Here is a 23,367-nt window from a genome sequence, read left to right on the forward strand (position 1 = left end):
TGGCAGTGATGGGCATTGACAGGTGGCAGTGATGGGCACTGATGGGTGACAGTGATGGGCAGCACTGCTAGGTGGCACTGATTGGCACCGTTGGTGGGCATTGATAGGTGGCACTGTTATGCACTGGTGGGCACTGATTTGTGGCAATGGCAGGTGTTACTGGTTGGCACAGATGAGGCGGCTATGCCTCTTCCTCTTCGGGACCGATGTCACTTGCACAGAAGCCAGCGATCGGCTTATTTTTTCTACCGAGCTTCGGTTTACATCACGTGATCAGCTGTCATTGGCAGACAGCTGATCACGTGGTAAGGGGCAGGGATCAGATCTGTGATCACCCGAGTCTCGGTGATCACAGCATGCGGGGAGCGTGTAAAAGGGGAGGATGTCCATTGACGGTCTCCCGGCAAAGTAGGTCCACGATGTAGCCATCGAATCTGAAGGAGTTAAAATGCAAATCAATTTATCCATTTTGAAATTAGTTTTTCTGGATTTGTTATTCTGTCTCTCACTGTTAAAATAAACCTACCATTAAAAAAAAAAAAAAACGAATTTTGCTTGGGTACAACGTCGCAAGACCATGCAATTGTCAGTTAAAGCGACCGTTTCGCAAAAAAAAAAAAAATGCTCTGATCATTAAGGGAGGTGAAATCTTCTGGGGCTGAAGTGGTTAAAGTAGTATGGCCAAGCTTCTCTTGAGTCACAGGAGTGCACTTACAGTATATCACAAAAGTACACCCCTCATATTTTTGTAAATATTTTATTATATCTTTTCATGTGACAACACTAAAGAAATGACACAATGTAAAGTAGCAAGTGTACAGCTTGTATAACGGTGTAAATTTGCTGTACCCTCAAAATAAATTAACACACCCATTAATGTCAAGACCACTGGCAAGAAAGGCGAGTACACCCCTAAGTGAAAATGTCCGAATTAAGCCCAAACTGTCAATATTTTGTGTGTCCATCATTATTTTCCAGCACTGCCTTAAAGGACTTGTAAAGGAAAATGTTTTTTCACCTTAATGCAATCTATGCATTAAGGTGAAAAAACATCTGATACTGCCGGCCCCCCTTATACCTACCTGACCCCTCCAAAGTCCCGCGATCCTCTTCGCCGCTGATTGGCTAGAGCGCATGGATTGAGAGCAGCGCAGCCATTTGCTGGCGCTGCTGTCAATCACATCCAGTGATGCATCGCGCCGAGGGGCGGGGCCGAGTGATACAGTGAGCGGCTATGGCCGCTCGCTGTATCACGGGAGCGCGCCCCCAATTAGTGACCATCATTCAGACCTCTTCCACTCCTCCATGATGACATCACAGAGCTGGTGGATGTTAGAGACCTTGCGCTCCTCCACCCTCCGTTTGAAGAGCTTCTTTAGCAAGGCAGTGGTCGTCTTAGAGGTGTGTTTGGGGTCGTTATTTTGGAATACTGCCCCGCGGCCCAGTCTCCGAAGGGAGGGAATCATGCTCTGCTTCAGTATGTCACAGTACATGTTGGCATTTATGGTTCCCTCACTGAACTGTAGGTCCACAGTGCCGGCAGCACTCATGCAGCCCAAGACCATGACACTCCCACCACCATGCTTGACTGTAGGCAAAACACACTTGTCTTTGTACTCCTCACCTGGTTGCCGCCACACATGCTTGACACCATCTGAACCAAATAAGTTTATCCGAGTCTCATCAGACCACAGGGCATGGTTCCAGTAATCCAGTGTGCGGCGTATGGTCTGAGCACTGACAGGCTGACCCCCCACCCCTTCAACCTCAGCATGCTGGTAGCACTCATACATCTATTTCCCAAAGACAACCTCTGGATACGATGCTGAGCACGTGCACTCAACTCCTTTGGTCGACCATGGCAAAACCTGTTCTGAGTGTAACCTGTCCTGTTAAACCGTTGTATGGTCTTGGCCACCATGCTGCAGCTCAGCATCAGGGTCTTGGCAATCTTCGTATGCCGCGTACACACGACCGTTTTTTTGGGTTGTAAAAAAATGTCATTAAAAACGATCATGTGTGGGCTCCAGAGAATTTTTCACGATCTAAAAAATGGCGATTAAAAATTTCGAACAGGCTCTATTTTTTCACAACGTTTTTAACATTGTCATTTTTAAGGTTGTAAAAAATGGTCGTGTGTGGGCTTTAATGACGTGAAAAAACACGCATGCTCAGAAGCAAGTTAGGAGATGGGAGCGCTCGTTCTGGTAAAACTACCGTTCGTAATGGAGTAAGCATATTCATCACGCAGTAACAGCCTGAAAAGCACGAATCGTCTTTTACTAACACAAAATCAGCAAAAGCAGCCCCAAGGGTGGTGCCACCTGAATGGAACTTCCCCTTTATAGTGCCGTCGTACGTGTTGTACATCACCGTATTTTTTTTTTCATGACCGTGTGTAGGCAAGGCCGTTTTAATGATCGTGTTGAAACAAAACTTAATTTTTTCTAGACCCTTAAAAATTTAATTTTTTTAACCCGAAAAACAGTCGTGTGTACGCGGCATTATAGTCTAGGCCATCTTTATGTAAAGCAACAATTCTATTTTTCCTCCAAGAGTTCTTTGCCATGAGATGCCATGTTGAACTTCCAGTGACAAGTGTAAGAGAGTCATAACACCAAATTTAACACACCTGCTCCCCATTCACACCTGAGACCTTGTAATACTAACAAGTCACAAGACACTGGGGAGGGAAATGGCTAATTAGGTCCAACTTGAACATTTTCACTTAGGAGTGCACTCACTTTTGTTGGCGGCAGTTTAGACATTAATGGCTGTGTATTGAGTTATTTTGAGGGGACACTCACTACTTTACATTGTAGCAAAGTGTAATTTCTTCAGCGTTGTCACATGAAAACATATAAAATGAACTATTTACAAAAACGTAAGGGGTGTACCCACTTTTGTTAGATACTGTATATCTGCATTCCAGTGACCCATATTTGGCTAACAGCAGGCTTTAGCTAACATCACAGAGCTCGGACTGGGTCTTGGAAGAATCCTGACTTTTTAGGTCAGGATCCACCAAGATACCCGATCGGCAGCTGGCTTAGCCTCTCAACACAGCGTTGAGAGGCTGAGCCAGCACCTCCCAGTCCCTCCACAGCCCGGCACTCCAGTGAGAGTTGGAGGGGCTGAGCAGAGAGCAGTGACTGACCAATCAGGAGTTTTCGGATTTCTCAGTTCTCAGTCTTAAGAGTGGGCAGGGGACAGCAGCAGCACCAGACCACTTCTCCTTTAACGAATTGAGGAAACCTGGTTAAGTGGAGCGACTTACAGGATTTCCGATATTAGACCTAAATCTGCCAGTAACTGTTGAAAGTAGAAAAAAATATATATATTTCAGTTCAAAACAAAAAACATAGCAGAAAGTAAGAGAGAGAACCACTCTCCAAAGCACACTAGATACAACTGAGGTGGGAGGAGTTCTAGCTACAAATGCATAAGCTCTCAGTTTTCTATGGGACTAGTATCCATTTATCCAGTAGTCAGCAGTATACTGCTAGGTTTCTTGCCATCAAGCTGTCCCCTCACTGGACAACAGCAAAATCTTAATTTCTTTGGGCCCAGTTCCCACTTATCTGCAGTGGGCTTGTGGCAAACACGTGCCCCCTTTCCTCTCTAAATCTCCAATAAAGAGATAATGAGAGGCAACAGATATATTCAAAGCTCTTCTAGAGAAACTGTACCCATTGCTTTGGTTTCAAATTTGTTTAAACTAGGCCAACATCTTTAGAAAAGCACTGCAATGGCTCCCAATGCTTCCATCTTCACCCAGTCTTCCTTCTGGGTTTGTGGACTCCGGCTGTATGAATGGCCAGGTGCCTCGATGATGCCACTCTGTGCATGTGCACAGGGGCCCCGGCCTTGGCACAGAGCTCTGAAGGTATTGCAAAGTTATACTGTCCCTTCTGAGCGTATGCTGAGCCGTTGACATCACCGGCTGCATGCTATGTGAATAACTCCTAAATAGCGAAAGTTTAGGAGAGATTCACTGTACCTACAGCGAAGCCTTATTCTAGGCTTACCTGTAGGTACAAGTTAAAAAGTGGAATTAAAGGATCACTAAAGGAATTTTTTTTTTTTTTAGCTAAATAGCTTCCTTTGCCTTACTGCAGTACTGGTTTCATGTCCTCATTGTTCGTTTTTGCTTTGAAGTTGCTGTAATTCTGCTGTGATCTCCACACTTCCTGCTTGTCTGGCTCCTTATGAAAAAACTCATGGGTGCTTCTCACTATGGTCTAAGCTGTGTGTCTAAAACTCCTCAGAACCAATCAGATTCATTTAAAAACAAAACACTGCCCTGGATTTGTTTATTTTTGTTCTGTGGGTCTCTTTACTTTACATAAACATGAAACCAGTTTAAAACCGAAAGTGAAACTACAGGCACATTATATGATAGAATTTAATCTATTTTTAATCATTTTTAAAAGGAATCAGTTAACTTGTATGTCTCTATACCCTGTAAACAGTCATTTCAGCAAAAAAATGTTTTCCTTTAGTGACCCTTTAACTTTCACTTTACTATCCTCAATAATAGATGGGAGCAGCACCAGATGCAACAGTTTTTACTGTGGTGATCAGATTTGTTTTTTCCAGCATTGGTTGGTAAACGCACACAATTTTAAACTTGCAAGATACTCCACTATTTGTATTTTTTATTTTTATTTTTAAGCAGAACTATAACTTAAAAATTACAAAAAAAAAAAAAAAAAAAACTACTACACAGACTCGGCTTCTTCTCACTTCTGTTTATTTTCTGTGCACTGTATGATGTATGCACTCTGCAGTTTATGCTCCAGCTGGATCTGGGCGTCAAGGACAATGAAACACCTGTGCACATGCGCAGAAGTTGCATCGGCTAAAGACAAGACCAAAAATTGATTTATGCCATTTTAATTAAAAAAAACAAAAAAACAAAACACAACACACACATTACCTTTCACAAGTGTAACATTCACAGAACTCATTGTTTTCTCCAAAAAAGCCATCCCCATAATAACAAGAGATCTCTTCGCCTGGCTCAATATCACGCAGCGCTTTGACACATGCAGTATCACGCCCGGTCGATACAAACTGGAAGTTCAAAAGACAATATTTTATTACCAATCTCAGATAGAAACAAGAACAAAATCCTGATTAAATGGATGGATATTGTACATCACTTACCTTGCAATTAGGTCTGCAATCTGTAGGTGGACAGGGAAATATTAGGAATTAGTATCCAAAAGACATAACTTTTCTTAACACTCTAAATAATTTTCTTTTAAAAATAAAATAAATTCTAAGCTGTTTAAGCTACTACATGACTACATTGCTCCTTAACCTTATACAGTGGCCAGATAGGATAGTACACATGCGGTGGCCATGCAGATTTGGTCTGCAGCCACAATTATATGCCACGATGCATTCAGTGGCTAGTAGTTCACCTCCCAGCCACCTGTCAATTGCCCTCTAAAAAACGATCCACAGCAGACAGCATGAGATGGGCGGTGAACATTAGCACAGGTGTAAAGAAGCCCTAAAATAGTTGCTATCCCCTATACCTCACTTTTTAGTTATATTTTAATTACACATCATATGTTCCCTCAGTAACAGAACAATTAAGTAGCCAAAAGGGAAAGAAGGCAAGTGTAGCTAGAGAAATAAAAAAGTACAATAGATGTGCATTTTATTGTGATGTGCATTGCCCTTCCATGTGCACCTTGCCACAAAGGGCAGTTATAGGTTGGGGTGGTTGGCCATTTTTTTGTACAGTTGGATGAATTAGGTGAAGGGATGCACTGGACACTTTCGCTGCCGTTGTGCCCTTGCTGGGCAGCATTTGCATCCCTGTGCCTTTAAAGAGGGGTGGGCTCCCTCAAGGCATACCAGCCCTTAATCTATCCAATTCATATTATGTGCTTCTACTACTGAGGCACATGAAATTTAGATTTAAGACCGCAGTACAGTAAAACCTTGGTTTGAGTGTAACTTGGTTTGAGAGCGTTTTGCAAGACAGGCTAAATTTTTTTATAAATTCTCACTTGATAAACAAGCGATGTCTTGATATAAGAGTGGTGTCATGTCACAACTGAGTATAAAACAGAAGAGAGGCATGTCTAAGTGTAGCAATATGGTTACATTTAATGAAGGTACAACTTTTAGCAACTAACAGGTTGATAATTAAAAACAGACACATCCAAGTATGCAGGCATCCAGGGCAAAGCTGTCCACATAGACCACCCTCAGCACCACCCTCAACATCATCCCTTTCATGCTGCGCTCCACGAGCGCTTCAAGCCTACTACAGGGTAGTCTTTCCGATCTCAGTGCGGAGGGCGGTCTATGTGGACAGCTTTAACCCAGATGCCTGCATACTTAGATGTGCCTGTTTTAACCATAAACCATGCGAGTCATTACATGTAACCATATTGCTAAACTTAGAAGTGCCTCTCTTCTTTTTTATAGTCTGTGCCTCCTGCTGGATTTTGCTTCCAATCGCCTTGTGGCAGCTGCCATTTGTGGACAGACATTTTAGGGTTACACAACATATCACATTGCTATAATCTTTTTATATGGACTATAAACTGAAGGACTTATGAATAAATGGTTGCAGAACAAATCACCGGAGCTTCCATTAATTCTCATGGGGAAATTTGCTTTGATACATGAGTGCTTTGGATTACAACCATATTTCCGGAACAAATTATGCTCGCAATCCAAGGTTTTACAGAGGTCCCTTGGCATGGGCACTGCAGCTTACGTATATATTTGCAAATGAATGTGCTAAACTGTTAGACAGGGTCAATTTGGTTGTTTTGCAGGCTGGCTGGCAAATCTTGTTTGCTTACAATAGACAAAAGATTCTGTTAAAGCTTACAATCTAAAGTTGTAGAAAGAGTGACAATCTAAAGTTGTAGAAAGAGTGACAAACTGTGCCTTCTCCGATCCAATAAATCAGTCACAGAAGGGAATATTTTAGAACACATTGTATTCTTATAGAACATGTACATTTTTTAAATGCTGAATTTCACTTCTAGAAAAGTTGAAGAATATGTGAAAAGTCTTGCAGGCAAATAAGTGAAGAGCACAACGGAGACTGTGCTTAGGGCAGAAACTGAAAATAAGCTCAGAGGAGCTAAACCAATAAGGAACTTACAAGCAGTGGAGCGACTTAAGGGAAAAAGCTAAAAATGGACTGAAGAAGTGGTTTTGGCTGGTTGGAGGCTAGACAGCGGAGACTGAGTGGAGAGTGTGTGAGCAAGTTTTTCTTTTGACTGTTGGTGATTGACTGGTGCATTTTAGGTTCTTTTTAGGGGCTTTTCCTTGCAGCTTTTTAACAACTTTTTCTGGCACTTTTTTAAAATGGACGTTTTCCCCTTCAGCCTACCAATTAAGGGGAGTGGTTAATTGGTCACAAGTGCTTGAGGCCTATATACATTTCTGTAGAACTCATTTTGAGCCTGCTGGAACTCTGTCCAAGTGGAACTGGACTAAGTGGTGAATTAAAACCAAGAGTTGAAAACAGGAGGTTATAACACAGGCATAGTACCTGTGTAGTGCGAGTACCCGAGTGTTGTCTGAGTGTGTGTGTGGATCGTTGGTACTTGTGTGTGTATTGTGGGTGCACGTAGGTCCGTTGGTCGGCGAGTACCTGTGTATTGTCTTGTTGAGGATTAGTGTCAGGAAGCTAGTTGTTAGGTCATTTGGACAGGGTATAATACGCAATCCTCATTAAATTAATAGGTACGATGCCCGGCGGGTGTGGAGAGGCGACTCGGTGCACATCTTGCGGCATGTATGCGTTCCTTGGTCATCCAATCGAGGGCAAATACTGCTGTGCAAAATGTAAGCACAGTGTTTCCCTGGAAGCCCAGGTTCTGAATCTGGGGAAGCAACTGTTATGATAACACTTCCCATACAGGGATATACAACGTAATACTGACATATAATCACACGCATAGGTTGGACTTGACGGACTTCTGTCTTTTTTCAACCTCGCCTACCATGCAAGAGGGTATCACAATAACCAAACCTGGATACGATAAAGGCAAGTCCTGACATTTTAGCTGCAAAAAGATTTTGAACGTACCATGGTTGATGAAGGCAGCTGGTCCAAGCCATAGCTGAGCACAGTTCTTTCTTGTTGAGTACATGACACTAAAGTCATTTTCTCCATGACGTAGAAGCATATTCTCTTCAGCTTCTGAAAGCTCAGCTATGCATCCCACAAGAAGTTCTATTTTGTCATTACGTTTCCTGCCACAGAATCAAATATACACGTTTTCACCACCAAGTATTCTGCAGGTATCTCACCAAATAGTATAATTACTACACAAAACTTCATATAACTAAAAAAATGTATACACACATACCATTCTTTAGTTGCAACTATTTTGGCTCCATTTCGTTCAGAAGAATATCGATGGCAAGGCAATATTTCAAACCCGCTGTGTGTTGCAAACATCCTAAAATAAATAAACACCTAGAAAGATAAAACAATTTGACACAGTCATAATGTGGGCCTAAAGGATAGATCTAATTGTAAAGTAAAGCGGTTGTTAGGCCAGCACTATTAAGGCTGCATTCACACCTCGGCGTATATACACCTGAAGCGCAACGCTCGTGCCGCTGGAGGGGCGAATTTCCATTGATGTCTATGAGATGGTTCACATCTCACGCCGAAACGCCGTACGCCACGCCTGCCGCCTGAAAACAAGTCCCGGACCCTTTTTTTCAGGCGGCATTGGCGTTCGGGCATAGACATCAATGGAAATTATCTGTAAAAAAAAAAAAGTAAACAAATCACGGCAAAATACGCCGCGTACGCGGCGTTACAATGTGAATGCAGCCCAAAGGCCAATTCCACATTTCACACAGAGTGCCAATACACCATCCACTCGCATAGCGAGATTGCAAGTTCTTCTCCCCGGCAGCTCCTGTCACTTTTTGAATTTGTTACAGCTGTGTGGTTCCGCCCTCAAAGCTGCGTCATTCATGTACAGCAGGGATATTCAATTAGCGGACCTCCAGCTGTTGCAGAACTACAAGTTCCATGAGGCATAGCAAGACTGACAGCCACAAGCATGACACCCAGAGCCAGAGGCATGATGGGACTTGTAGTTTTGCCACAGCTGGAGGTCCGCTAATTGCATATCCCTGATGTACAGAGATCAGGGATTGAATAAACTATGGCAAAAGGACTCCTACTGCTCAATGGAACACAACTGAGGTGATCAACACACTTGTAGTCCATTCACACTTCCTGCAGCCCACCAGAATGAGTCTGCAGGAGCCTATGCATTGCACTTGTGATCCACTGATCAAGGCTGCAATGGTTTGCAAACTCCCGTGAAAAAAAATAATAAAAAAAAACACAATATAATATATATATTTATATTGCATTCAGCTGTTTCTCACACATCTACCTGGAGTTCAACATTAACATGCTTGTTAGAACACCCTCGCTGACAGTGTCATACCAACAGTGGCCCCAAAAGCTCCTCCCACAACATGACAACATGCTTTGTGTCATGGGATTTACCCACTTTCCTCATTCCCTAGAAGTCTGGAAACTATTTTAGAAAGCTTCAATAGAAATATTTAGTAGAAGTTCTGTGTCAAATAAGATAATTTTGGGCATCTTTTAATACTTACTATTTACCCGTTATCGTAGCACTATACATTTCTAGTTACTACAAGTACAAGTACAATTGAGGACAGAAGTTGTCACAAGCCTAAACTAAAAGGTAAAATCCCAGATTTTGAGTCCATTCTGTGACTTACCCCCTCAGTTGAACAAATGTGGAACAATTCCACTGGGACCCTGTATTCATACAGAAGGCCAAATGCAGTCCCACTAACCCTTTCCAGTTAAAAGAAGCAAGGTTTCTACTAAAATTCATAACAGTATTGACTAACCCAACTGCAAAAAGAATGGCGAAATATTTCCCTGCTTATCACAACACGGAATGACAGGTACGTAGAGAGGGAAATTCTCTTCACAAACCAGGCGAGTTGCCTTCCATTATATAAAAGAACCTTGTAGACAGAAAGGTAGACGTACATGTTCCTTGAAATGTTTCTCCTGTGCTTTATTCTTATTAAGAAAATAGTGTCGTGACCAGTCACCAGATATTAGATTTTTGAAGGTTTTCTCTAAATGTTCAGTTTTCTTGAAATGTTCAATCACTTCCTTTAGCTCTTCCTGCCTCCCTTTTATTGGACGAAACCTGGGGAGAAAAATAATATGTGCGCTGTAGGATTCCGCAGGTATATCATGGGGAAAAGTGCTATCGTTTTTCTTGGCAGGGCAAGATCTTGTTAGCTTTGGTATTGGTAAAATGGACATGAAAACACACGTGGTATTCTTTATGAAAAAGGAAAATGAAGAATGGTGTGGTGTGCTGGGGATATGGGGGGGGGGGGGGTGTAGTCATCCGGTTCACTTAACCAGTCGTATAATGTATTTATGTAAAAGTAGATCAATAAATGCATTAAAGTTTCACATGAATACTACATCCAAAAGTTTCCAACAACATAATGATCTCTCACTAATTTTACAACTGGTGTGAAAAGACTCCAAATGGGTCTTAGGTTTAATTTTTTATAAATTTGGTTTCATTTACACTAGTTTGTTACAGTAACACACCCACATTGGTGTGTTTTAAGTGGAACTAAACTCAAGCTTACAAAAAAAACACTGCTGGCAAGTAGGATTTTATTGCAAAGGAGACTTGGTATGCTTCTTCTCCAGAAAAAAATGTATAATAAATGACTTACCTGCTAGCAATGTGTTTGTGACTGTTTACTGGGCTGTGCATCTACTGGGTGCTGGGATGAATTGACTCCCGTTAGCAGGATATATTACATAAATCTGGGTCAGCCAACCAAGGCGACCAATTAGGTTGTACTTGGAAGAAGATTGGGAGAAGGGATTAGTGTGAACGCTAATGGACATTGTGGCCATTGCACCGCTGAAGTGGTTTTGCTTTGGAAGGCAAGTCTGCAAATATGTAATGTAAGCATTACACCAAAAAATAAAAAACCCTGGGCGGTATAATCATGCTTTAAGACATTCCATTTTCAATGGACTACCAGCATGCACCCCAATGCAGGGGGTGTTTATTTCTCCACATTGTAGTGCAATAAAAACACACCATTTTACCACAATGATCCAATATGAATTGAACAGGCCTTCAGAAGACCAAAGAATCAATGTTCAATGTAATCAGAATTCAAACAATGGTGGGTCAGGAAAGGCATTCAACCTGTGTGCTATATAGTTTGGGCATTTAAAGGGTTTCCGACGAGGTACAACGCTCAGAATTATTGGCAGATGGAAGTGGTCAAAGATGGAATGGTCAAAGAGCAAAACCTCGTACACATGATCAGACTTTAACGTAGATTTTGGTCCAAAGGGCGTTGGCCGTGAACTTGGTATGCATACAAACGGCACAACTTTTTCAGCCAACAAAACCTAAATGCGTTTTTTTCTGCTCTTTAGCGCCACCCTTTGGGCAACTTCTGCCAATGTTGTCTTAATGTTTAACATTGGTTCTGAGCATGCATGTTTTTACTTTGGATTTTAGTTGGACGAATTAGTGTACTCACGATCGGATAGTCCGACATAACAGATTTATTGTCAGACAGTTGGTGAGCATGAACAGCCAACATTTGTTGTCGTTAATTCAGCCAACAATTGTCTGATGGGGCATACAAACAGTCGGAATATCCGACACAACACATCCATCAGACAATTAGTCGTAAAATTGGATCGTGTGAATGGGCCTTAACAGTAACAGAGATCTTTAAAATGGAGGTCAAATGATGTATTCTGGGGTGGCGCTAGGTTGATTAGATGTTACTATAAGATACCACCCTGATATGATGGCTAAGCAGCAGGATTTGGGGGAAAAGTAGGTGCAGAGGTGATAAAGAAATTGTCACTTTGACAGCCACATTATTGCTGGCATCACTAGCCCGCTCTGACACCAGTCATGGCCACAGTATATAAAAGATGAAAAGTAGACAAAGTCAGCAATCGCTTTCCCATTTGTGATTTAAATTTTTTTTTCCCTGAAGAAACACTTCAAGAATTTGTTACCTTGTATTCATTTTGTGAGTCTGAAACCCTAAGTAGGGGTCCAGCACCAGACTTGTTGCAAGGTCATCATTTTCGCAGAGCTCTTTAGCGGTCATCCCCGATGATGGTACATAGCGGCTCTGAGTTTCAAAAACATGTGTAGATCCACCACTACCTACAAAATATACAAGAATTTCTCTAACACAAGAAACACAAAAAGGGAAAACCTCTCGAAAAAAAGTTATATTTAAAAAAAAATATATATATATGTAAAGACTATAAACAGACTAAAAGACAAGACCTAAAAAAAAATTGCGACATTTATATAGAAAAAAAATGCATACTTACACCTGCTTGATCTTCTATCAGAAACATGTTTAGTGCCTCTTAAATTTCCTCTTCCTGATCTGTGCAGCTTGGCCCGACTCCGATGGTGTTCATGGGACAGCCTGCTGCCATGTCTCCTGCCATTCACCACCATGTTCTTGGATTCGCCCAACCACTTCATGCCAACATTCAGCCTGGCCTAGTTGCATTTAGTCTCACTCTGAATGGGACCGGAGAATGCGTCAAATGATTGTACCTGCAAACAAACAATAACAGGGTAAATTTATATCTATATATGCAAAAAAAATTTAAAATGACAACTGGATTTTTTACTAATGCCCCGTACACTCGATCGGATTTTCCATCGAAAAAACCTTGGATGTTTTTTCCAACAGAATTCCGCTCAAGATTGGCTTGCATACTCACGGTCACACAAGTTCTCGGAACTTTTGTCCGTCAAGAACACAGTCACGTACAACACTACGACGAGCCGTCAAAATTAAGTTCAATGCTTCCGAGCATGCGTCGAATTGTTTTCGAGAATGCGTCGGAATTTTGTAAGTTGGAATTGCTACAAACAGATTTTCTGATAGGAATTTTTTCCGTCGAAAAATATGAAAGCCAGCTATCAATCTTTTTTTTTTTTTTTTTTTTTCAGTGTATATAATGTTGTTACTTGTTGGTTAGAGCTTTTTTATTTTTGTTAGAATATACAGTTTAATGCACGAAGCATGTCCCAGATAACAAGTACAAAAATATTTTACATAGAACATTAAAAAAAGTGTTTCTGATATCTGGAATTGCACAGTATTATCCCAAGTTAATCCCTACACAGACTCGATGTTACAGGTGATGCTCAAACTCCGAATGACAACTTGGCAATCCTTGTATCTATCAGGAGAGATAATACATCTTTGAGTACTTGTGAGCTAGTTGAAACCCTTAAGGTAATTTCCTTATATATCAATTTGCCCAAGCAGCAATAATGACAATACTAATTACTGAGCCTAGCAAACCTGTAACTGTTTGTAGACTCTGCCTGACTGAACAGAGCCATTTCCTTACTCCTGTTTACTTCCAAACTTCTAAAATGTTCACAATCATGTCTACAATCATCTTGCTAACTCACTGAAAACAATCTTCTTGTCCCGTTTGATTGCTCAAAGTAGAGGTAAAAGAACATTCCTATGTCCCAGAACATGGGGTTGCAGGCTTGTCCTAATACCAATACAGGGGGTTAGTAAATGTAAAGAGAAAAGGGATGTCGCTACTCCTGACCAGCATGGGTGAATAAAAGATAAAGAAATGCCTCAGCCTTCATGTCTCCATCAAACCACACACCCTGATGTCCTAAAATCGTCTTGAGCCTTTACAGTCTGACTTTCTCCTGCAACACTCCACTGAAACTGCTCTCACAAAACTAATTGATGACTTACTAACTGTGAAAACCATTAGTTGTTACTTCAGACCCATATTATTAGACATTTCTGCTGCAGTTGACCACCAGCTCCTCCTCAAAAAAAATCCACTCTTTTGGTCTCTAAAACTCTGCTCTTTCCTGGTTCCTCTTACTATCTATCTAAATTATCCTTGAATCTCAAAAACTCTTTCTTATCCTATCCTATTCCTATTTTTTAGAGGTCCTGTATGTTTCTTCCTACAGACATGTTTTATTTTCTATCTACATCTCCTCCCTTGGTCAGATAAAAAACTCACATGGCTTCCAATGTTATTCCTATGCTGATGTCATCCAAATCTCTCTCCCTACTCCTCAGCTAACCCCTTCGGTCTCTTAGCCCACCATTAATTTTTTTTTTTTTTAAATTTCATTCTTTATTTGTCTTTTTTTTCTTTATACACATTTGATTATTTAAACAAATCTTTCATATCAAAAAAGTTCCAAGAACCAACATCCTTACTTGTTTGTCACTTAATCTTAGTGTGCGATACATCTATTATAAAAATTAAGAATATACATTGATCATCTTATTTATATAAAGGGAAAGGGAAACAACATCCCGTGAAAAGGATGAGAAAGAGAAGGGGAGAGGAAAAAAAAAAAAAGAAAAAAGAGAAAGATAAAAATGCTCAGATCATCCCCATTACAGGGGGCTGTTCTTATATCTATTCACAATGTGGTTGGTGCCCAAAGTTTTCGTTCTCAACTTTATGTATCTAGACCCTCCCTCCATTTTTCTCTCTCCCCAGGTGGGGTTTCGAAGCCAGCCTCGGCTTTCCTAAATGACACATGTCTAGCTTTATTTTTAAGAATTATTTTATTTCTACCTCGTCCCAGTTATATTTCTTACCCACTAGAGGGGCAGGTCCTTCTGTTCCAGCCAAGGTCTCCACATCTCCTCAAACTCCTTAAGGTTACCTCTTTTTGTATAGACTGCTCTTTCTTTACATATTGTCTCATTTACTACTCCCTCCCATTCCCTTATTGTTGGAGGTGTTATCGCCTGCCATCTTAACATTATTAATTTCCTTGCTTGGAACAGACATCTCAATAACACTACTGTGGTGCTTTTCTTCTCGTTCCGTTCCCTTCTATATCCCAGTACACATAGTGTGGCTTCTGCTTCCAGAGGTACCCCAAATGTCTCCCCTATGACATTTACGACTCCCTCCCAGTAACGAAACAACTTTGGGCATCGCCACACCATGTGTACTAGGTCTCCGGTCCCCTGGCATCTAGGGCATTTGTCATTTGTTCTTCTCCCAAATTTGAACAGACGTTTAGGTGTATAGTAAGCACGATTCACCAGCATCAGATGGGAGACCTTCTGTGGGGGTGAGACCGAAACTTTCGGCCCCATCTCCAGAACCCTCCGCCACTGATCCTGTGTCAATTCCCCCAAGTCCTCCTCCCATTTCTCTTTTGTTTTTAACAGATGCCGGCCCATATTAGCCTTTTTAACCATCTGTTTGTATAATTCAGAGATGAGTCCCTTGGTTGGTCCTACCTTGCCTAGTTCTTGGAGAAGGGGCATTTCGCACCACACTAGTGTTTGTGTCCTAAACTGGGCTTCAAGGGCATGCCCCACCTGTATATAAGTGAAAAATGAATACTGAGGTATCTTAAATTCCTCTCTTAAATCCTGAAATTTCCTATATTTATCCTCTTTATACAGTTGTTTCAACCTTTTAATACCATTTATTTCCCATGCTCTGACCTTTCCTATCTGGAGGACTTCCTTCAGTTTATTGTTATTCCACAAAGGGGAGAGTTCAGAAAACCCGGTATAGCCCATCAATTTTTTAACCGATTTCCATATTTTGGTTATCATTTTTGTTGTTGGATTCCTATATCTAAAGGAATCAGCCTCTAGTGCTTCAAAGATAGTGTCGTGAGAGACCCCGTTCATCGTTATCATCCCATTAGGGGTACCTCCTCCTGGGATATTACCTCCCCCTATTTGTTGCAGTTGTGCAGAAAAATAATATATCTCGGGTTGGGGCACTGCAAGTCCTCCCTCCCCCACCGGGAGTTGTAATGTGCGAAGGCGTATCCTAGCTTGTCCCCCTTTCCAAATTAGCTCCCTAAAGAGAGATTCAATTTTATTGAACCATTTTTTTCCAATCCATATTGGGGAATTGTGCATTATGTATAAAAGTTGTGGTTGCCAAATCATTTTGATTAAGCTACACCTGCCCGCCACTGACAGATGGAGACGTTTCCAAATATAAATTTTTTGCTTGAACTTAGCAAGTAGAGGGATGAGATTTTTATAAATGTATTGATTAGGGTTTTTCGTCACCAATATCCCCAGATATCTCATTGTGTCCACCACTGATAACTGTGGCAATCCACGTATTGCCGTTTCTCCCAGTGGATCTAACGGCAGTAACTCGGACTTCCCCCAGTTTATTTCTAATCCCGAAAAACTCCCAAATTCCTCCACCAAACTCATTGCTTTTGTCAGAGATTGTTCCGTGTCTCCCAGGAAGAGCAGGATATCGTCGGCATAAAGCGCGATTTTTTCTTCTCCCGTCATTCTCTGGAAGCCGGATATCTCGATATTTGACCTAATAGCAATTGCCAGAGGTTCCATCGCTAGGGCGAAGAGCAGGGGTGACAAGGGGCACCCCTGTCTCGTCCCCCTCTCGAGGACAATTTTTTTTGAGAATTCATTATTTATTTTTAACTTAGCACTAGGGTTATCATAGAGCATTTTTATCCACCCTGAAAAAGTCGGGCCAAACCCAAATTTATCCAGCACCCTCCAAATATACCCCCATTCTACGCTGTCAAAGGCTTTGGTCACATCCAGTGACAATACGGCCCTTGCTCCCTCATTCTGTGTTGGGGTTTGTAAGTTTAGAAATGTCCTCCTGATGTTCATACTAGTGGATCTATTGGCTATAAACCCCGTCTGGTCTGGGTGAATTAATTTTGAAATAACCCTATTAAGCCCTGTCGCCAAGACCTTTGCTATAATCTTGGCGTCAGAGCACAAAAGGGATATAGGTCTATATGCCACAGGGTCCAGTGGATCTTTCCCATCTTTTGGTATAATTATAACCGTTGCTTCCAGCATTGAGGCAGGGAGTTTACCTTCTACCGCCGCTCCATTTAATTTTTATAAGCTGAGGTAACAATATATCTCCATAATATTTGTACATTTCTAGTGGGAGCCCATCTGGTCCTGGCGATTTTTGATTCGCCATACCTGCTACTGCCACCTGTAACTCCCCAAGTGTTATTGGGTTTTCTAGTTCTTCCCTTTCTAATTGGGATATAAACGGGATTTCTAGTCTCTCCAGGAAGTCCTCCATTTCTTTCTCCATTCCCCTCTTTTGTGTAGTGTACAATTTCTGATAATATGCCCAGAAAATCTGCACTATCTCTGAGGTGTCCGAAGTTATCGCACCACTTGTTAATCTGATGGACCGAACGCCGGAGGAGGAGGAGTTAGATTTTACCACCTGCGCCAGCATCCTTCCAACACTTTCCCCTTCTACAAATGAGGATTGTCGCAAAAAAAGTCGTCTGGTCTCTACTTCCCTTGTAATTACCGATTTATACGCTTGTTGTTTTTCAAGCCATATTTTCTTTCCCTTCGGCGTTGGGTCCCCCACATAGTTATTTTCTGCCTCTAACACCTCTCTACAGCTATCAATCTTTTGTTGGTGGAAATTCTGACAGCAAAAGTCCGATGGAGCATGCACACGGTCGGAATTTCCATTCAAAAGCTCACTTCTGACTTTTGCTGTCGGAATTTCCGATCGCGTGTACCTTTCAAGAAAAGGGTATTTACAGTTAGTAAATACCCTTTTCTTGAAAGGGACACAGGATTCAGAGGCAATTGGGGCTATACTGCTGCCCACAGGAACATTTAGACACTGACAAACAATAAGTGATCAGACTGGTGTAACCCATTACATACCCAACATGCCTTATTTTTGTAACAAAGTAGTGCAAAAGTAGGGCTATAAACAGTGGTGTGGCACATACCCCTTAAAAACTTCCAATAAAGGGAATTTACAATGTATGAAAAAAAATGTCTGTTTACTGAGACACAGGATTCAGAGACAACTGGGATGTCTAAATCAGTTCTACAGAGGGCTGAGAAAAACAATAAATGCATGCTACCAGGGTCAAACTTAAAACAAAGTGAGGACTGCCTCTAGCTCAAAAAGCTGCCTGGAAGACATTACACCCAAATTTGACTTTAAAAGAGGCCTGAACATCCATCTACCTGGTTAAAAAATTAAATAAATAAACCTTAAGGCTCCATGCACACTGAAGCTAAAAAAAATCTATAAAAAAAAACGCCAGCAGCTTTGCAGGGAGCCTTTCAACGTTTTTTTAGCATTTTTGCAATAGCTTTCTTTAATCAGTGTTTTTCAGTGTAGCTTTTTTTTTTACAATGGATTAAAAAAAACGCTAAAAAACGCTGGCGCTTTTAAAAGTATTTGAGCGTTTTTAAGAGTTTTTTCCCACTGAAAAACGGCACTTTGTACGCAAATTTCGGGCATTCAGAAAAAAGCCAATAAACTCCAAAGCTCATTAACACAAAAAAACGCCAAGGTGTGCATGGGCACATAACATAGAGTTAATTTTATGGGCTTTAAAAAAAAAATGCCAAAACACCAATTAACTACAGTTTATCAGCTTCAGTGTGCATGGAGCCTAAACGATTGTAAAGTCTCCTTTTTTTCAATAAAAAAAACAAACATGTTATACCTACCTGCCCTGTGCGGTTGGTTTTGCACAGAGCAGCCTGGATCCTCCTCTTGTCGTGTCCGCCTTCAGCTCTCCTGGCCCCTTCTCGCTTTGAGTGCCCCCACAGCAAGCAGCTTGCTATGGGGGCACCCGAGCCGAGGCATTCAGACACAGAGCTGCCATTCTGCCCCTCCCCAATAAAGGGGAACAGAGTCCTGGGCGGCTGAGGCAGTCGTGGACATCGCTGAATAGAGATGGGGCTCAGGTAAGCATTAGCGGAGGTGCCTGCACACAGAAGGCTATTTAATGTAGTGCATAAAATGCATTCAGATAAAAAAACCTGACTTTCAAGATGCCCGTTTTGTCTTTGAAAACTAAAAGGTTGTAATAAAATCCTAAAAATCTTTCCAATACAGGAACTGGGGCAATTACCTCTTGCTCCAGAAGACCTGCAAGGGCAATATGGAGGTCTGAAAGGCTAGAAGACAAAGGATGGGAGCAAAACTCTAGTTCATAGCCCACTGGACCACCTCCCATACCCAGGTATCCAAGATGCTGTGCAAATGTCCACATGGACAAACAGAAGTCCCCTGGCTTTTGAAAGTGGGGGCACCTCTAACTTTGAAGGTTTTAGGAGAATAAGGGATTGCAGTGACACTGGGCTCCTGGCTTGGGTTTGACCTTAGATGCTCAAGCCTGGAAGAAACAAAAGAAACTCTTCACTAGAAGGGTCATTCTTATCAGCTTGAGGCCTAGGCTTCTTCTGCTGGGATAGATGAGAACTCTTACTCCTGATAATATTCTGAGTGTCCAAAGCAACTCAGAAGAGATGTTCACTCTTGAAGGGCACGTGCAGCAAACGCTTTTTAGTTGTCTGCTCTGCAGCCCAGCATTTCAACTTTAACTGATAATTGCGCGGGTATGCAACGCTCTACCCAAAAAAAAAAAAAAATGTATATAATTTTTCATCTCACAAATTGAGCTTTCTATTGGTGCCATTTGATCACCACTGTTTTTTACATTGCTGCCGTTTCTGGGTTTAGGTATCCCCTGTGATTGCACACAGCAGCAGTCTGTCAGCAGATTCCAGCCAATGACTTGTGGCCAGGACCTGCTGATCATGTCCAATCACAGCCCAGAGTCCTGTATTCACAATCAACACAGGGCTCTATATAGAGGCAATTATCTCTCTGTTTCCTATCCCTGTAAAGCAGGAATAAGAAATGGAGATCTTTAGTAAAAAGCAGCACACCATACACATTGTTGTTAGGCACACATTTAACCCCTACATGTTAACCCCTTTCTGCCCAGTGTCATTAGTACAGTGACAGTTTATAATATATTTGCACTGAATAAATACAAATTCCAATACATTTTTTCTCTTTATATTCAGTCTTTTTTCGTGGTGTACATCGCTTTGCAGTAAATTGCAATCAGGCGGTCCATAACCCCAAGGCAACGACCGCACGTAAACGTCCGGGCCTTGGCATGCAATAGTGCCAATAGACCTGTGCCGAGAGCCCGTGCCCTGCGGCTCATTAAAAGCTCCTGATCGCAAGACATTTTCCAATCATTATAACCATTGTGACAGCCAGTCAAATGGTCTCCCACCCCCACCTCCTGGCATGCCAAACCCCAGAGCCGACAGAAGGTGGCACCAAGGGGTTAGAGTAATTGTAAACGATCGCCTTGCAAAACAACCAATTCCGTTTAAAATAGAAATAGAAAATCAAAAATTTGTATAGATATTTAATGTGATATCATTATATATATATATATATATATATATATATATATATATATATATATATATATATATATATATATATATATATATATATATATATATATATATATGGTGCAACGGATCGTCACCGATCCGTGATCCGAACGGGTCACCCCGTTCGGATCAGCACACCCCGCGATCCGTGGAGCCTAGGAAAGTCCCCAGCTTCGGCCTAGCTCCGGAGCGGCGGCCATCTTGCTCCACCCAGTCTGCTTGCCAGAGCCCAGCGTGACACGCCTCCCCGGGGAGGCGTGTCACGCTGTGCGCTGGGCTCTGGCAAGCAGACTTGGAGAGGGAATGTTAGTGAAGCACTGGTTGAGAGGAGGGGAAAAAAAAAAAAGAGCACAGTAGCAATTCACAAGGGTGGATTAAAGAGGCTGTTTGGACAGGACTTGTTAAAAGTACAATCTTGCTATTTTTACAGCAAGATTATTTACTACTACTGCATGTTATTTCCCCCCAGTTCTGACAATGACTATAAAGTGTGTGATTATATATATATATATATATATATATATATATATATATATATATATATATATATATAAAACTTTTTTTTTTTTTGGACTGATGAAAAGGGACTTTTTTTTTTTGCTGATCTGAAAATGATCCGATCCGTGACTCCTGATCGGAGGTTCGATTCGATCCGTGAGTTTTTTGATCCGTTGCACCCCTAATAATATATATATATATATATATATATATATATATATATATATATATATATATATATATATATATATATATATATATATATATAAACCTGGGGGATAGGTAGCAGGTACAAAAGCTCCCTGGGATGAGCAGGCACAGATACCAAGTCCATAGGAGGAGTGAAAAACAGTGCAGTTTATTGGTGCTATATACAAAGTCTATTTACAGGTGCTGTACAGTGTGCAGAAAAAACAAACAAAACAAAAATAATTAAACAAAAACGTAGCCGCGTCTTGGCTCTAACTATACAATATATACAGGCCCTCACTACCAGGCTGAGCAAGCCTACAGCTTGTCAGCTTCCACATCAACTGCTTAACAGTTTTTACTATCTGTGCTTCCCAGGCAGAGCAAAGGCTGTCTGCTCAGGTGAGCTTAAATTGACCTGGGAGAGAGGAACAACACCTGTACTGGATCAGAGATCCCTGAACGTGTAAGAGAGGAGCCTGAGAGAGGTATAAACCCCCCGAACAGGACTTTCCCAGGCTTTCTCTGGGATGCTCTGCTACAATATATATACCGTATTTATCGGCGTATAACGCACACTTTTTTCCCCTTAAAATCAGGGGGAAATCGTGGGTGCGCGTTATACGTCGATCCGCTGTCTCTGAGCGCCGCCGCCGACATATACCGAGCGCAGTACACTCGGCCGCGCTCGGCTCTGCTCACGGTCACGCCCTGTGCCGCCTCCTAGCCTTTATGCGAGAGGAGCCGAGCGGGGCCGAGCATAGCCGAGTGTACTGCGCTCGGTATATGTCGGCGGCGGAGCTCAGAGACAGCGCGGGAGAAGCGGGGAGGACACCACCGAGGCCGCAGACGGACGCCGGGCAAGACACCGACAAACTGTAAGTAATTCATTTTTTTTCCAGGAATTTCCCTTCTAGAGTATGGGTGCTCGCTATACGCTGGTGCGCACTATAGGAAGATAAATATGATAGATATATATATATATATACACACACACACACACACACACACTAGAGCTGCACGATTAATTGTAAATCAATCGCGATCTCGATTAACCCCCCCTCCCCGACGATCTCCAGGCCCGGATGACCCGCGATTTTCGGGTGCGGCCATAGGAAAGTCCCCGGCTTCGGCCTAGCTCCGGAGCGGCTGCCATCTTGGTACACCCAGCGGCGGCTGTCTCGTCAGGAAGTGACATTTCGCCGCCGCCATCTTGCTCCACCCCACACTCCTGTACAGTAATGTTAGTTAGAAGGGGGGCAAGCGGACATCTTGTTACACCCAACAGAGTAATAACTTTCAGAGTTATTTTCAACACAAAACAGAGCTTATATGCTTAAAAACAGTATATGAAAATCTGACAGACTGTTTACATGTTAAATTTTAAAAGCAGCAGCAAACCTCATATGCTTGCTAATGTGACAGAATACCTCCGATTTTCACATTTAGTTAAATGGGAAAATCAGAGTTGTTCTTTCACATTAGCAAGCATGTAAGGTCAGCAGGTTTGCTGCGGCTTTTAAAATTTACTGTTTTTAAGCACATAAGCTCGGTTTTGTGTTGAAAATAACTTTAAAGTGGTAGTATACTCTGTACTACCACTTTTACCTACAGGTAAGCCTATAATAAGGCTTACCTGAACGGTTTAGGAGATATTCCCCTCGCAATGCGCGGCTGACTGCAGCGGCGCAGCGATGATCCTCGCCTAAAGGCCGGGCAGCCGCCAGACCTAGCCGGCAAGAAGTCTCCCGCGCGTGACGACATTGACGCTCCAGCCACTCACAGCGCTGGAGCGGCGATACCCAGAAGACACGCCGAGGCAAGATGACACCTCCCTTGGTGTGGACCAGGTAAGTTCCCTACGACTTGTTCCAAGGTAAGTATTTCATAATGAGCTAGCATACTAGCTCATTATGGCTTTTGCCTTTCAGGTAGGTTTAAAAAAAAACAGGGTTTACTACCACTTTAAATAAATAAAAAACTTGAGAATCGCGATCTTCATTTTATGCAAAAGAATCGCTATTCTCATTTTTCCCAGAATCGTGCAGCTCTAATACACACACACTTTTTTTCCTCTTTTTATAAGTGATCACACTCCCTCTGTTCTCAGCTGCATAAGAGCTGAGGGGGGAGCAGCAGCAGCACACTGAGCATCCCAGTGAATGGCTGTGTGGTGGGGGTGTGTTAGGATAAGTCTGATCATTGGAGGATAGCACACAGAGTTCCCAGCACAGCTAGAGAACGGACCATGGTGTGCTTAGTGCAATCAGTTTTAAATAGGAAAGCAAAAGGGACTGGCAGGAACACCAGGGATTTCACATAAAAGAAGCAATACAA

The 23,367-nt window shown here is 42.0% G+C and overlaps 1 protein-coding gene across 3 annotated transcripts in view; it reads right to left on the reverse strand.

The window, feature by feature from the left end:
• KMT5B (lysine methyltransferase 5B) overlaps positions 1-23,367 on the reverse strand; it is a 42,619-nt gene that overhangs the window by 13,830 nt on the left and 5,422 nt on the right. For all 3 annotated transcript variants that reach the window (XM_040328919.1, XM_040328918.1, XM_040328920.1), the window contains 7 exons: positions 12,416-12,650; positions 12,089-12,242; positions 10,049-10,214; positions 8,358-8,467; positions 8,075-8,241; positions 5,170-5,189; positions 4,940-5,076 (listed from right to left, as the gene is read on the reverse strand). In XM_040328919.1, coding sequence (XP_040184853.1) covers positions 4,940-5,076; positions 5,170-5,189; positions 8,075-8,241; positions 8,358-8,467; positions 10,049-10,214; positions 12,089-12,242; positions 12,416-12,575 — 914 coding nt within the window. In that variant the 5' untranslated portion in view covers positions 12,576-12,650. The remainder of the gene's footprint in view (positions 1-4,939; positions 5,077-5,169; positions 5,190-8,074; positions 8,242-8,357; positions 8,468-10,048; positions 10,215-12,088; positions 12,243-12,415; positions 12,651-23,367) is intronic.

The sequence above is a fragment of the Rana temporaria genome, chromosome 11, assembly GCF_905171775.1.
Source record: "Rana temporaria chromosome 11, aRanTem1.1, whole genome shotgun sequence".
In the NCBI taxonomy this organism is placed as follows: domain Eukaryota; kingdom Metazoa; phylum Chordata; class Amphibia; order Anura; family Ranidae; genus Rana; species Rana temporaria.